The sequence below is a fragment of the Medicago sativa genome, chromosome 4, assembly GCF_051527215.1.
Source record: "Medicago sativa cultivar Bolivia chromosome 4, Bolivia_mono, whole genome shotgun sequence".
In the NCBI taxonomy this organism is placed as follows: Eukaryota; Viridiplantae; Streptophyta; class Magnoliopsida; order Fabales; family Fabaceae; genus Medicago; species Medicago sativa.
Genome location: NC_140752.1, coordinates 86,916,269 through 86,931,697, shown reverse-complemented (window position 1 = coordinate 86,931,697; position 15,429 = coordinate 86,916,269). Strand labels below are relative to the sequence as shown.

Genomic DNA, 15,429 nt, shown 5'->3' with positions numbered 1-15,429 from the left:
GATTAAATAGAGTTAAATGGTATTCATAAAAATAATATTTTCCATAAAAAAAATAACGCTTTTTTTACTTGCTTTTCGTACGGTTCTTCACATCAAATGTAGCTTTTGTGGCTATATCCAACTTTGAGAATATTGCAGATTTAAAAAATCAATGGTAATAATAATTATATATGAAAAACCACACAAAAAAAAAAAAAACATAAGAACATGCACATAAGTTTGTCAAATTTTTTCCTTAAAAAAAAAAGTATGTCAATTTTTTTAACTCTATTATCAAAAATGTAACGTATTCACTTGAAAAGAAAAAAATAATGTAAAGTGGTTTTTTCTCAATCAATTAATATTGTTTTAAATGACCAAATATAAATTTTTTAATGTTACAAAAACCATGAAATGTTTTTGTCTAAAAAAATACCATGTAACATTGAGTTCACAGTTAACAATTAGAAAAATGATTTATTCAAAAAAAATTAGAAAAATGATAAAAGCAAATATTTTAAGTAATTAAATGCTAGAACTATTAGATGGTCAAGGCAAACAAAAGATGACACGTGTACTTTTGAAGTAAGAAAAATGTTTATTATTTTAAGTATCATAATAATTATAAAGAAAAGATAAAGATAATACATAATACATATAGATGAATAGTTTATGTACCATAACACTGCAAAATCAAGAGGAGAAAATATATATTTTTCTGATTAGTTTCATATCATTCATCACCCAAAAATTTACATCAAACTGTCATATTAGAACAAGTCTACGATATTAAAAAATATATTTGAGTACACCTTCTGGATGACATCAGAGACCTTTGAAAGAAATATTTAAGAAAGTATATTTAAATCCCTAAAAAAACAAAGTATATTTAAATAACAATTAGGCTTAATTAACCACTTGATCCTTAACCTTTTTTTTCTTTCAAAGTTGTCTCCTAACTAAAATAGGTCTCAATTAGGCCCATCATTAGTGCTTCTATCATTTTATTTGGTCATATTCAATCAATTTTAACTTCAAATATCTATGATGAATCAAATTGAAGGTGGTCAACCATAAATTTTAATTTTTTAATTAACCCCTTTTTTGTTTATAAAAAAGGGATCATTAGATTGTGAAAGTCTATTATATCTTAAAATGAATCGTCAACAATAAAAAAATTCCCTCCTTACAATAAAAAAAATCCCTTTCTTCATCTTTTTAATAGACATGCTTAATCGAACAATCCTATTTTTATATAAAAAAAAAGATCAAATGTTTAAAATTATAAAAACTAATAAGATTTATGATGGACCACTTTCGGTGTTGGTTCTCCATGGACAATTAGACTTAAAATTGATGAAATAATACCAAATTGACTGACAAAAACAAAGATAAAAGATCAAATTAAAACTTTTATACTTATGAGATCAATTTAAAATAAAGAATTAAGTTAAAGGTTAAGCCTAACAATTATATGTGTGCAAACACAAACATACTATATATTTACTACCTCAATCTGTCCAATCATCATATAGACACCTGATTTTTTTATCCAAAGAAGTAACATCATAATAAAAACAACAAAAAGTTGCAGATAAGAATATAAAAAAGTTGAGTTACTAAAATATAAATTTTAAATAAAATAACAATATTAAATTCGAAAAAAAAAATGGATAGTTAGAAAAATAAAATGTTTGATTGTCGGAAATTGAGAGAAGCAATATCGATATGGTGTGAAAAATATTGACAAACAATGTTTGGGTTAAAGACAATTTTTTTAAAAAAATAAATTAACTCTAAAATTTAAAAAAAAAAAATGGATAGTTAGAAACATAAAATGTTTGAATGTAGGATATTTAGAAATTGAGAGAAGCATCCTCAAAAAAACCTCAAAAAAAAAAAAATTGAGAGAAGCAGTATCAATATCGTGACAAAAATATTGAGGATTGTAAGCAATATTTATAGCAAAAGAGTGCAGATGGACAATCACAATCAAAGGAATTTGGTAATTATTTCCATTGATTGAAATTAGTAATTAGGAGTAGTATTGTAAATGAAAAAAACGAAATAATCCCACCAAAAATGGTGTCAATTGTCATTACATTGATTGCTTACTAAATGACTTTAAAAATCTTGTACCAAAAAAAAATGACTTTAAAAATGTTGTACCAAAAACAACTTTAAAAAAAGAAAAGTAATTTTTTTTGACAAAAAAAAGAGTAATAAAACATGGTGATCCACAACATATCATAATCTATATCTACAAAAAAAAAAAACCTATCATAATTTATAGATTAAAATTACAGCAAATTAAAATGAGAAGTTACCCACTTCTAAAAAAGGTGAGGAATTTGTTTTAAAAAAAAGGTGAGAAATTATTCTATAAAAAAAGTGAGAAATAAAGTGATGATTTTTCGTGATGATAGTAACAATGTAATATAATTTTTTTTAACGTGGAGATTAAAATGGTAGGCCAATTAAAGTGAGATTTGAATAAGAGTGTATACAAAATTATAGAATATTCCTTTTTAGTCATTTCAATTTTTAAAAATTAAATAAATTAAACAAATAAAAAAGCATTAAATGAGAAGTGAAATGTAAAGACGTGTACTTTTTGATTTGAGGGAAGGGAAATGTTTATAATAAAGATGACATGAATTAATTTTAATAATTTTTTTCTGCGACAGAGGTGTTAGGCGATATGTACTATTAGGAAATTAGGAAATAAGCACTATATGCATAACATACTCCTATAAAATTCTGTTAAGGAAATAACAATAATCCTCTTTTTTCATTATTTCCGTAAAATACTGTTAATTTTTTCCGTAAAATTCTGATCACTTTTGGTTGAAATCATGTGCATTAAATACTCTTATAAAATAGAGATAACATTTTAGGATAATTCATCAAATTATAATTGTTGTTTCTATTATAAACTTTTTCATATTTATTGTGAACATAAAAGAAAACATTGGTGCATTAAACAACAATTTCAAATTCTGACTTTTTACACAACATTTTCGGTTACCTAATTTGGATTCCAATTTTGTTTGTTTTTTTTCCTATTATAAACTCCACCATACCTTACGTGTACATGAGAATAACATTAAATGTACATGAGAAATAACATTAAATGCGCCTTTTACCAATAGGTTGCCACGTGTACTTTAAAAAAAAAATAGCGCAAATATATATAATAGAGATTTCTAGTGCCACCGCCAAATCACCTCTATACTTGCCGTCATCTTTGACACCGCCATTGTCATGTTGCATCCCATTGCCATGGCTTAATCAAAAATCATGGAAGAGATCAGAGCAGTGAAGCACAAAACAGATGAGAGGTAGGTAGTGGCAAGGGAGCAGAGCACTGTAGCTTAAAAAGAAAAGAAGCAGGTGGCTATCATCACAAAACAATCAAAATATTCACCTTTTCACATTAAACCATATTGTTTCAAATGGACGAGGATTGTGCATTACGAGCAAAATAAAAATGGAGAAGGGGATGTGAAGATGAAAACACAGCATAAAAATGGAGAGAAACGTGTTTGATAAGGTCAAATAAGCATAAGAAATAGCATTCGCGTGATTAGCACGAAAAAAGCTATCGTGCGATTCAGCATTTTTCAATTAGTCTGTACCAAGATCGCACAAAAGAATCATTTCAATGCACAAATTCAAGTGTATTTATGTGAGTCCGTCTATCAAGCGTGTTTTCTTGTAAAACAAGGTTACATGCCAATAAAGAACTATCTACAACCAACTTTTCCTTGCTTTGAAACAATTTACGTCTTCAAGTCCACCTAAATTCACCCCTTGTACATCATTTTTTAAGCTAAAATAAATTCATTTAAGAAAAACAAGTCGACAAAAAATTGGAGGGACATAAAACAAACCCAGAAAGGAGGAAAAAACAAGAAAATAAACATAAACTAAATGAAAAGAGCAAGAAAATAAATGTCATACAACATAAGCTCCTTAAATTACTCTAGTTTTCTACTCTAGAACGAGTATTATGAAAATGAACTTCCTTCTGCATATTCTTTTTCTTGGTCTTAGACACGACCTTTGTAAAAGGCTCTTCTCTAACAGCAAAATCATTATTTCAATATTTAGTAGCAGTCGTCTCTCTTCTTCATCAATATAAACTAACTGCCTAATTTCTTTGGCATCATTTTCCTTATAAAAAAACTACTGTAAAATCTCCAAGTCATAAGCAACATTAGAATTTGAAACATTGTCATAAACAAAGAACGATGTTAGAAGCAATACCACTAGAAGAATTAAATTGATGAATTTAAAAAATGATGATTTTTTTTTAAATATTTCTTGTAGATAAGATCTGTCAATATCTATTAGATAAATTAGTCCTTCAATGTCCAAAAAATAATTTACTGTAAATACGTATATATAACCCATAAAAAATAAATACATATATATATGTTTGAATTTTGCTAGCTGTATGTGTCCATTGCTTTTGATTTTGTGTTGTTTGAATAATATATGGAAAATATCTCAGAATATTTGCATTGTAACGATTCATTCAAAATGTATCGGATTATCTCTTAGCTACGATTAGAATGAAGATATGAATACAAATATTAAAATTAAGATTCTATATTAATTTAGTTTCCTAAATCCGATTGGTCACAACTCTTCATAACAAAAACCTTTTCATATAAATATGTTGACATTATACCTCATAGTATTCATCCACTTCATAAACTTTAACAGTTCTCCTTCTTTCTTCTGTAAAAAACAAAAATAGTTATCCTTTCTTTTTTAATTTCTCCCATTCAATTTCATTTTTCCACCTTGACTCCTTTTGTCTTCAAAGAGTCAATGGATCTTTCTCCAGCTTCTGAAATTACTCCAAATTTGGATTTAATGCATAATGCTTTGAAGTCTTCTCCTACTGCTCTGACTCTTATATTTAAAAATAAAGATTCTATCCCTTCAATAGCTATTCTCAACAAACTTTTATGCAAATTTGGGCCCTTGATTGAATCAAAGACTGAACTGTTAGCGAAGACTAACGGCGTCAAAGTCGTTTTCCAAAAACGTTGTGATGCAGAAACTGCTTTTACTCATGTCGGAAAGTATCGTTTTGGATCTTCACTAAAAAGCTTTCGTCTTAAGGTTTTGCCTCATAAACCAAAGAAATGTACTGGAAAGAGAGGCGGGAAAAGCAAGAAACAATCAAGTTCTTTGCATGATGTTTCTGCAGTTTGATGCATTGGCTTTGAAAGGCGATCTTCTGGTGTTTTCGATTCAGAGAAAGGTTTATAGTTGTGGCTTGACTAATGGAAACTATATGAAAATTGAGGAAATATGTGAGCATGGATGTGATAACAAAGTTTGCTTTACCTCTTACTCAAACACAATGCGGATATGTGGGGATGATGATGCTAGAGCTTTGTTGCTTCGTTCAAGACCATTTGACAAACAAAGACATACATTTCCCTTTGAGAGGCATCAACACACTTTTTTGTTTGAAGTTTGAAGCATAAGATTTCTTTTTCTCTTTGAAACTATCTGTTTATCTTTTATTATTATATCAGCAGTATTAGTGTGTGTTTGGTATAGCGGCGGTGAGAATTGATTTTGATAGAATTGAGTTTGCAAAAAATTGATTTTGGTTAAAAAAAAATTAAAAAAGTCCAATGTGTGTCACTCTTGAGATTATCACGTCTCCCTTTCTATTTCTCCAGAAGCTTCAATACACTTCTACCCATTTCCATCTTCTTCTCCACGTCTCACTGCACCAACTCTTCTAGCCTTTCTCCTTCCCCATCTCACTATTTCATTCTACCATTTCTCCATCACTCACCAATTAAGAACAAATCTGAAAAAAATAGGATAGATCTGCAAAAAAGAAAGAAGAGAGCCTTACTACTTCAAGTGATGTGCAGTAATAAAGAAGAAGAAAGATGCTTTTTTTATGGAAGAAGAAAAAGAAAGATGTTTATTCATGGGAAATTGGAGAAAAAAAATATGGGTATATTGGTAACTATACTTTGTCATCGAAAAGCTAAAACTGTGAATCACGTTTCACTGCCGCAGAAGCTTTGAATTCCAGCTTTAGCAGAACCAGCGTTTTGGATCTAAAACGTGGTTTCACAGAACCACTTTTCCTTCATCCAAACAAAACAGAAAATTGGGAAACGGCGTTTGGCAAAGTAAACCCACGTTTGGGTTGTGAAAACGTGATGCCAAACAGGCACTTAGTCATAAAAGTTCATCATATAACTATTTTGTTTTAAAATTTAATTTGTTGTGTGACACTCTTCTATTCATAATATAATATGCTCCATTTGTTTGCATAGTATTGAAAAATCTAAACAAATTTTACTTCTTACAAATTTATGCTGCATTAAGAAATACAAGATGTCCCCTTCGTAAGTTACAATACCTACTTTCATCTCCCTTTATCTACATGGTTTCTAAGTTTCCAGATTATTATTTTCTTTTGACAAAGTTTCCAGATTTTTGTTCACTTAGCTTCTACCCTTGATTGTATTCTTTTATATGGCTTCTATAGTTTTCTCTCTCGCGGCTTAATTAATGCTTATAGCTATTTTTCTGTCAAAAAAAAAAATGCTTATAGCTATTTTATTATTATTTTTTACTAAAGGTTATAGCTAATTTTTTATTATTTTTTTGAACAAATCAAAATGGATTATATTGCTCAACCGAATAGGTTATTCACCCCGCACAAGGTGTGCTAAAGTGATGAATCACACAATCTGTACAAAGTACAAGGCACCTAACAGAGGGATGCCGCCACCAACTTAAAACAAAAATGCAAAATTACATGACTCCCATACAAAGAAATGGATGCCTCCACCAGTCATGAAAACTAAAAGCTCGCGGAACACAAAGAAAGGTATAGCTAATTTTTTATAATTCAGGGTTTACTTGTGAATATTATACTTTGTATCTTGGAAAGCGTTTGATTGAAATTTGATTTTTTGTTTTGTTTTGTTTCAGATTCTAGAAACAAAAAAAAAAAAAAGAATTACGTTAACACCTAAATGGTAAAATTAAAAAAAGATGTTGATTTATTGTTTTAAAAATATAGTAAATAAAACTTCCTTTAAAAAACAAAAAAATAAATAAATAAAACTTATACTGTTTTTTTGTTTGTTGAAAACAAATCTTATACCTTGATGTTTATTATTGATTTTCACTTATAAGTGGTACATATAACTATATATTCACGGTGGTAAAGATATTGACAAATTCTTGACCAAAAAAAAAAGATCTTGACAAATTATAAATTAAATGATAAGATACTATTTGCATAAAAGAATGCTGGGAAAAGATTCAGGAATTTGGATAAAAAAAACATAAAGAAACACTTATCAGAATTGATTAAAAAAAAGACAAAAAAACGATTATCGGTTTTTAAAATTTAAAATAACATTCCTTCAAAAAAAAAATTAAAATAACATAATGACATGAGTGCATGGATATGAATGAAAATATTAGAAGATATTTTATGGATCTAATTTCCTAATGTTAATATGTAAACTTGATATTTTATGTCACAACACTTCATCAAATACCTTCTCATTTTTTGAAAGAAAGAGAATGATTATTTGAATTGGCATACAAGGCTGATGGGATATTACATATTGAAGATTGAAAAAGAAAGAAAACAACCATCTTAGAGTAGGGCATGAGTCTCTTTTAACTTAGCCAATGTAGTGGGTTTGAATTCAGTCTTAGGTACGCAGTAGCAAGACATTCTAGCATAAAAGAATTTTGAGAATGATTCTTTTTTTTTTATGAAATAAAGATTCACATTTTTTACCTTTCAAGTTTAGGATTTAACATTAAAAAAAATTAACATAAAGAAATACTTATCTTTTTGGGTGCCTAAAGAAGCTAAATTAATTTTATTTTATAACTGCATCCAAAACATTTTGGCCCTTGATAAAATAATTGTTTAATCTACAAGACATCTCATGCTCAAACTAATCTAAAATATTGTTTAATCGTTCTGTTCATATATATATATAATCATTCTCCAAAACATTCTGGTCATAGTAAAAAGCTGCTTATAAACTTTGTTTAATCCAAAATATTCTGGTCCTTGATATAACAATTCATTTATATAAAAAATATATAATATTGTATTTGTCTAACCTTTACCAAGAAAAATTTCTTGAGTATATAAACTTGTTAAAGTTTCAGGATTAAAATTAGAAAGTGTCACAATTCAAACTTCCCTTTTCTTGCGACGTTTATTGCTACTTCGCTATATGCCTAATTTCTCTAGCATCATTTTTCTTACAAGGAAACTACCGTAAAATCTCCAAGTCACGAACAACATCAGAATTTGAAAAATTGTCATAAACAAAGACATTGGAAGAAGCAATACCACTAGAAGATGGTTTGATCATGAATGTACTCCAAATTTGTCGATGCATGAGACTCCAACGGCCAACAATACACATATCATGGAATCTATTGCTATGTTGGTCATCCCTTTAATTTTCAACCATATCAGTAGCATGAAATAAGATATCATCAACCTATAATAGTTGCACATGAAGAAATATCTCTTCCTTATGATTTATGATGTCTCCCACAATGCAAGCACACTAGTCACTACCTCCTTAGACCTTATTAATATTATATCAGTAATAATAAATTCTTCTTCTACAACAATTTAATTTTACTGCAACCAGCAACATTATTCAGAACTGAACCTGCAGGGGGTACGTATAATCACTTTATCAATCTTTTAAACCTCAGTATTTGGTGCAGTAGGCTTAGATGCAGGATGCACCTTGGGTTTATCCACAACTATTAAACTTGCATTGATTTTTGGAGGAACATGGTATTTACCATTTTAAAAACAATAGCCAATTATCTGACATTATCCGTTGCAGAAAAGAGAGAGTTTCTCATACTCAACATTAATATAAAAACCAAATTCATTGCTTTCAACAAGGATTCTTTCATGCACATCTCCATTTAGATCAACATCTATCAAAACTATAGCTGAGTGATTGAATGTTCTCTTGATAGTCACATCATCAAGAGCCAAAGGAATGTCTAGAGCCACTACAATTTCAAACCATATTTAGGGATCGATCATTGTTTAAAGAATTTTTTTAAAGGGGCTAAACACGAAATATGATGTATTTATAGGACTAAAATACTAGTATCATACAGTACTAGTATTTGATAATATGATTTCCTAAAAAAAAAGTATAAGATAATATGATAGATAATTTAATATTGTAACCCCTTAAAAAAAACAATATAAAAAAACAAAAAGAATTCAACAAATAATACTGTATCTCCCTACGAAAAAAATACTAGTATTTTATATAGTTTGAATTTATAATTTATTGAAATTTATTTCATATTGGTAACGAAAAAAAAATTATTTCAAATAAATCAAAAATATCTATTGAAAAGGATAACTGTAGTTTGTTACAATATGAAAGTGTAAAATATCTATTATTATTTTTTTGAAGAAAAATATCTGTTATCTATACATATAATTTTAATCAATTTTTTCTACAAGAATTTTAATCAAAACTTCTTAAAAACTATTGTATATAATTTATATTCACTAGTGAAAAGACGGGAACTCACGTGCCCGTCTTTCCGCTCTTTTTATTGCGCTAATGTTTGAAAATTATGAACGGTGTTTTTTTTTATGAAATTTTGATTTTGATTAAAACTAAAAATATAAATGTTTGTTTTTTTTTCTTCATGTTATAACAAACCTAAGTAACCATGATTATCTATTTCAATGACACCAACAATATAACAAAAATATATAATCTAAATATTATTTTTTTAACTAGCAAAAAGATGGGCACTCACGTGCCGGTCTTTCCGCTCTTTTTTATTGCACTAACGTTTGAAAATTATGAACAATACTTTTTTATAAAATTTTGATTTTGATTAAAACTAAAAATATAAATGTTTGTTGCTTTTAAGTAATAACAAACCAAATTAATTATGATTATCTATTTCAATGACACCAACAATATAACAAAAAAAATATAATCTAAATTCTTTTTTCTAATGATACCAACAAAAATCTTTATTATAGAAAAATTGGTTTAAGGGTATAATTGGGATAATGAAAAAGTAAGTATTAATATATTCATCTAGTTTGTTACACTTTTTAAATGATAAAAGAAAATATATATATATATATATATTTATATCGTGTTTGTTACATTTGTTTTAATATTTAAATTTATTCTTATTTATTTGTTACATGTGTTATTTGTATTGAAAATTGAGGGTATTTTTGGAAAGAAAAATCCAACCCATAAGTGCTGAAAATATAGTTTTCTTTATACATAGTATAAATTTAGCGCAATAAAAAGATGGGACAGCTCGTCTAAACGCTAGTGAGCAATAAAAAAATGATGAATCTTTTTCAATATTTTTTGTGGATAAGATCTGTTAATATCTATTAGATAAACCTGTCCTTCAATGTCTAAAAAGTAATTTACTGTAAATATGTATATATAACCCATAAAAAATATTCTGTCAAAAAAAAAACCTATAAAAATAAATACATATATATGTCTGAATTTTGCTAGCTGTATGTGTCCATTGCTTTTGATTTTGTGTTGTTTGAATATATGGAAAATATCTCAGAATATTTGGATTATAAAGATTCATTCAAAATGTATCGGATTATCTCTTAGCTAGGATTAGAATGAAGATATGAATACAAATATTAAAACTAAGATTCTATATGAATTTAGTTTCCTAAATCCGATTGGTCACAACTTTTCGTAACAAACCCCTCAAAAAAAACAAAAAACTCTTCGTAACAAAAACTTTTTCATATAAATATGTCAACATTATACCTCAGAGTATTCATCCACTTCAAAAACCCTAATAGCTCTCCTTCTTTCCTCTGTCAAAAATAAAAGTTCTCCTTCTTCGCTCTACTTTCTTTTTTAATTTTTCTTTGTTTCAAATACAAGAATGGCTTCCATCAACGGTGATGACTTGATCGAGAAATCATTATGTGGTGATGTCTTGATTGAGATGTCATCTTGGTTACCTGCAAAGGTAATTTACAAATTCAAGTGTACTAACAAGTATTTTTCAAACTTTTCAAGAGACCCATATTTTGCATTGAGACAAACACAGAATGCATTGTTAAAAGATGAGCCTTCTTTTTTCATTCAACCTAATCTTTCTCAAAGATTCAATGACAACATTATTGAGTTACATAATTTATCCGGAGATAATTCATCGGGTGTTTCTAAAGAAGTTCTTGATTATTTGGCTAAATCATCTAAGATTTTATCTTCGGCCAATGGATTGATTCTTTGTCGTGATAAAACTAGTAACTCGGAAGTTCGACTGTTTCTCATCAACCCGGCAACACAAGCTTGGATGCCAATTCCAATACCAGAGCAACTGCAACATATGGGTGCTGATGCAGATCTTAAAGTCATCCTTGAATGTGATGACAAGGATAATTGCTTGGTAAGTTTTTTTTATGATAACTCTGATGATTTGTGGTCTTTATATTGGGATTGTAAAGTTTATGTAACAAAGGAGGGTATTCCGTATTTGGAAGGAAAAAGAGAGAAGTCTTTTTACTAGTAGTAGGAGCTTAAAATTTGATATGCCAGTGTTTTACAATGGAGATGTTCACTTCATCTCAGATTGTTCTCCTTACTTGATAAAAGGTAGTCTTTATTTTAGGCCATATATCATGTCTTACAATTTTGAGAATGGAACAACAAAATTGTTGAGGCTACCAAAAGAAGCTAGAAGAGGCTCTCATGATTTAAGTTGCAACATGGGAATATTTAAATGGGGTAAACATACTAGTTCAACTCAATCCATTTGTTTAGTGAGATTGAGGAAGTGTGTCTTTACGGTATGGATTTTGACCAAGTATGAATCAAGTCTATGGAAAAGGATTTTGAAAGTAAGGGTGAAAGCAATGGGTTTAATGGAGAAAGATCCTAATGTTACCGGTTTTTGTGTTTTGAATGGCGATCTACTGTTGGGTTAATTATTTAATTAATCAATTATGGATTGACAATAATCAATTATTATAAGTTGATGTCATAATATAAATTATGGTCTATTGTGTTAAGCACTAATTATATGATGAATTTGAGTGATTGGGCTTTTGTTACTAAATGGACCGTGATGGGTTGGACCATTTAGATAAGCCCAATGAGAGGTCCCTGCCCTCAGCCGTTTAACTATTTAAACGTCATCCCATTAGACGGTTAATTATTCTGAAGATTGGTGAGAACTAGAGCTAGACGGAATGAGGGTAGTTACCCTCTCATAGTTGTTGGCGTTGTCTACGGTTATCCTTCATCAACCTAGGTACACAATCTCTTGTTCTTTTTTTGCTATTGATGATATGTTATAATTTGTATCTAGTGATTCATGGTTAAACCCTAAAACTTTCATCAATTGGTATCAGAGCCAAATAGATACAATTTATGGCTATCATTCAATCATATGAAAATATATGAATCAATGTATCCATCCACCGATGCGCTGTGATGGTCAATATAATCTTGCTGTGTTATTGTGGTTTAAATCGTAATATTTAAATTCTACCACAACACATGATTTCAATTGATTTATTTTGCCCTAAACAATTTTGTTGAATGAAATCTATGATCGATGTATCTTGTATCACTGTTTTGGCTTGAAATTATATGTACAGTGTATCCTTCATTCTATATGACATAATGGTTTTCGATTGAATGACAAATTGATTTTAATGGTTATTAGGCCTATAACAAAACTGGATGTTTCAATTCAGATTTGCCATTAAAACCCATTATATGATAATCCTAGTGTTACGATAACTAGATAGTGAGAAATTGGTTTTATTTTCGTTTTGAGGAATACCAAGTTTAAAATCTAAGATTTCTCTCTATTAGCCTCATAATCCTCCAAATTAATATGTGGCTTCTTTTCCCTATCAACTGCCACCAAAAACCAAATCAAAGTTGTTGCCTTACGGCGAGTAGTTACAGGCCGGCAGATGCCGATCCGGGTCAAGCCAAATATTTCAAAATTTATTATTATTATTTTGTGCCTGTTAATTATTAATTATTTTTTTTGATCAATTTTGGGGAATAAATTGTTTTCTAAAATATGATATTCTCTTATGGAAAGATTTCTTATTCTTATTTGGCACTACGAGAAATCTCACTCTCTCAAACTTGAGGTTAATATGTCACTGAGAGATTTTACATCCCCAATTAATTAGTAAATATTATATTAATTTGGGATAAAAATATAATTTATCTTGTACCCAAAATATTCGGAAGATTTGATTTATTTTATACCCTTAAAATTTGGGATTTAAATTACTTTTAAGATCTCTAAATATTTGATGTATACTAATATGAGAATCTTATGTTCTTTTGAATCATGAATTCTTTAGATTTGAGTCTAAAATATAACACTTATGTAAATTTATTCTTTTTAAAGTGTTATAATTGTGAAAAATTCTTAGACTCAGACTTATATTCTTGCATCAAATGTCCTATCTTGCATCAAATATTCTATATTAATATATATTTTGAGATTTGTTGATACCCTCAAAATTATTTGTCGTGTCAAGAATAATTTGACTATTATACTATTCTTGATTTATGGCTTTCAAAATTTTGTCAAATCTTAAAAGGATCGTTGAGAATAATTTCTCTTCAAATCATGTATTCTCAATATTTGAGCTTAAACGGTTTTTTGAAAATTCTCTCTTATATTTACTATTGTGAATTTATAGAAGGCTCAATTTTAATGCCAAGTATAATTAATTTATATTTTACGATTTTAAATATTCTTGGCATTATAAATATTCTAATGTAAGATATTCTTGAATTCATATTTTCTTAGCATAAAGATCCAAAGTTCACTAATTTGTCATTCTTTTGGCAACATATTTAAACTAAGACACTTGTCTTTGATTCTTGTCACAAATTGTTTTGAAGGGTCCTCATAATATTTTGTTTTCAAAATGAGTATAGTGAGTTGTATATATATGTCATTTATATTAATTGAATATAATATTGACATATTTCTCTTTAATATACATTATGCTTTCTGCTATACTCTCTAATCTAGACCCGTAATTTATTACTCTAAATTTTGTGATAAATACTATTAGTGTGTCTTGTCGCAATTAAATATTTGGATCACAATTATGTTAAACTATGTATTTTTGTATATAGTAAATAATGCATTATTGCATTTTTTATGCTAAAATTATAATGATGAATTAAAATTTGTAAGCCTCTTTGTTGTTTATCTGTTAACTATTATCAAAACAACTTATTAAGAATGGAGGCAATTTTTGAAATATGTATTATCCTTACATCTGAATTCTTATACAAATCATATTGATTTATAATTAGAGTCTCACATATGCTTATTTATAATTGCTTATTCTCTATTGATGAATATTTTTGAGATGACTATATTGTAAGATATTCTCGTTAAGTCATCAAAATTCAGTGGCTCTAAGTATAAGGATGAATGTCACACTCTGCGAGGTAAGTTGTTATTTAATTATTTTATCCTCTTGTGACTTATTGCTTATTATTGCACATGTGAAGAAATTTAGTCTTTCTTCTCTTTTGTTGAGCAATTATGATATCCTATATAGAAGTGAAATCCTTTTTCAGAATATTTTAAACAGAACTCTATTGTTATATACTATTTTCTTACTATAATGCTCCATTTTATATTTATGTTCTTTCTAATTTATAGCGGGAGTATTGAAAATTTTATTCTAAGAGTTCTATTCTGGATAAATTAGAATACTATTTGACACACTTCTATTCCAAATAATAACTCTTGTTATTATACTACTTCATATAAAAGAAATTCTAAAGTCATATTTATGATGTGCTAATTTAAAATATTGTTAAGCACATTTTTCTATCATTTGAATATGACCGAAGTTGAGTAAATTTAAGTATAATTGTTTATGCATGATATTATTGTATCATATTCTCTTAAGCATAAACATTATTTATTTGTATAATTGTAATCTCACCTATCGTGGGTACAGTTATGCAAATTTTGTTAAATAAATTAGCATTATATTGGTAACAGTCATACCCTATCGGTGTGTTGTTATTAATATAATTGTTATTATTCAATGTACCTAAAATGTATATACTTATGTCAATTATAATTAGAATACTCTATCAATGTTTAAATTTTGTAAGACATAAGAATGGTACATTGTGATAATATAGTTCTTACTTATTATCGTTAAGATCCTTGAATGAGATTAATATAAGTAAGTTACTTTGTTAAAAGACATGTAGAAAATTGTATAAATTTTTTGCAATCCAATATTATTACATTTTGAATTAAATTTCTACCTAAATGTGATTTTTTATATATATAAATATTTTGGATTGCTACTATCCCTTTGTTATGTGAGTGACGGACATA

General features: G+C 28.0%; 1 protein-coding gene across 1 annotated transcript; it reads left to right on the top strand.

The window, feature by feature from the left end:
- The first annotated feature begins 10,953 nt into the window (after positions 1-10,953).
- LOC146933196 (uncharacterized) lies at positions 10,954-12,001 on the top strand. Its single transcript, XM_085707817.1, has 2 exons — positions 10,954-11,463; positions 11,558-12,001. The coding sequence occupies exons 1-2, from the start codon at positions 10,954-10,956 to the stop codon at positions 11,999-12,001; spliced, it is 954 nt and encodes a 317-aa protein (XP_085563943.1).
- Positions 12,002-15,429: the final 3,428 nt, after the last annotated feature.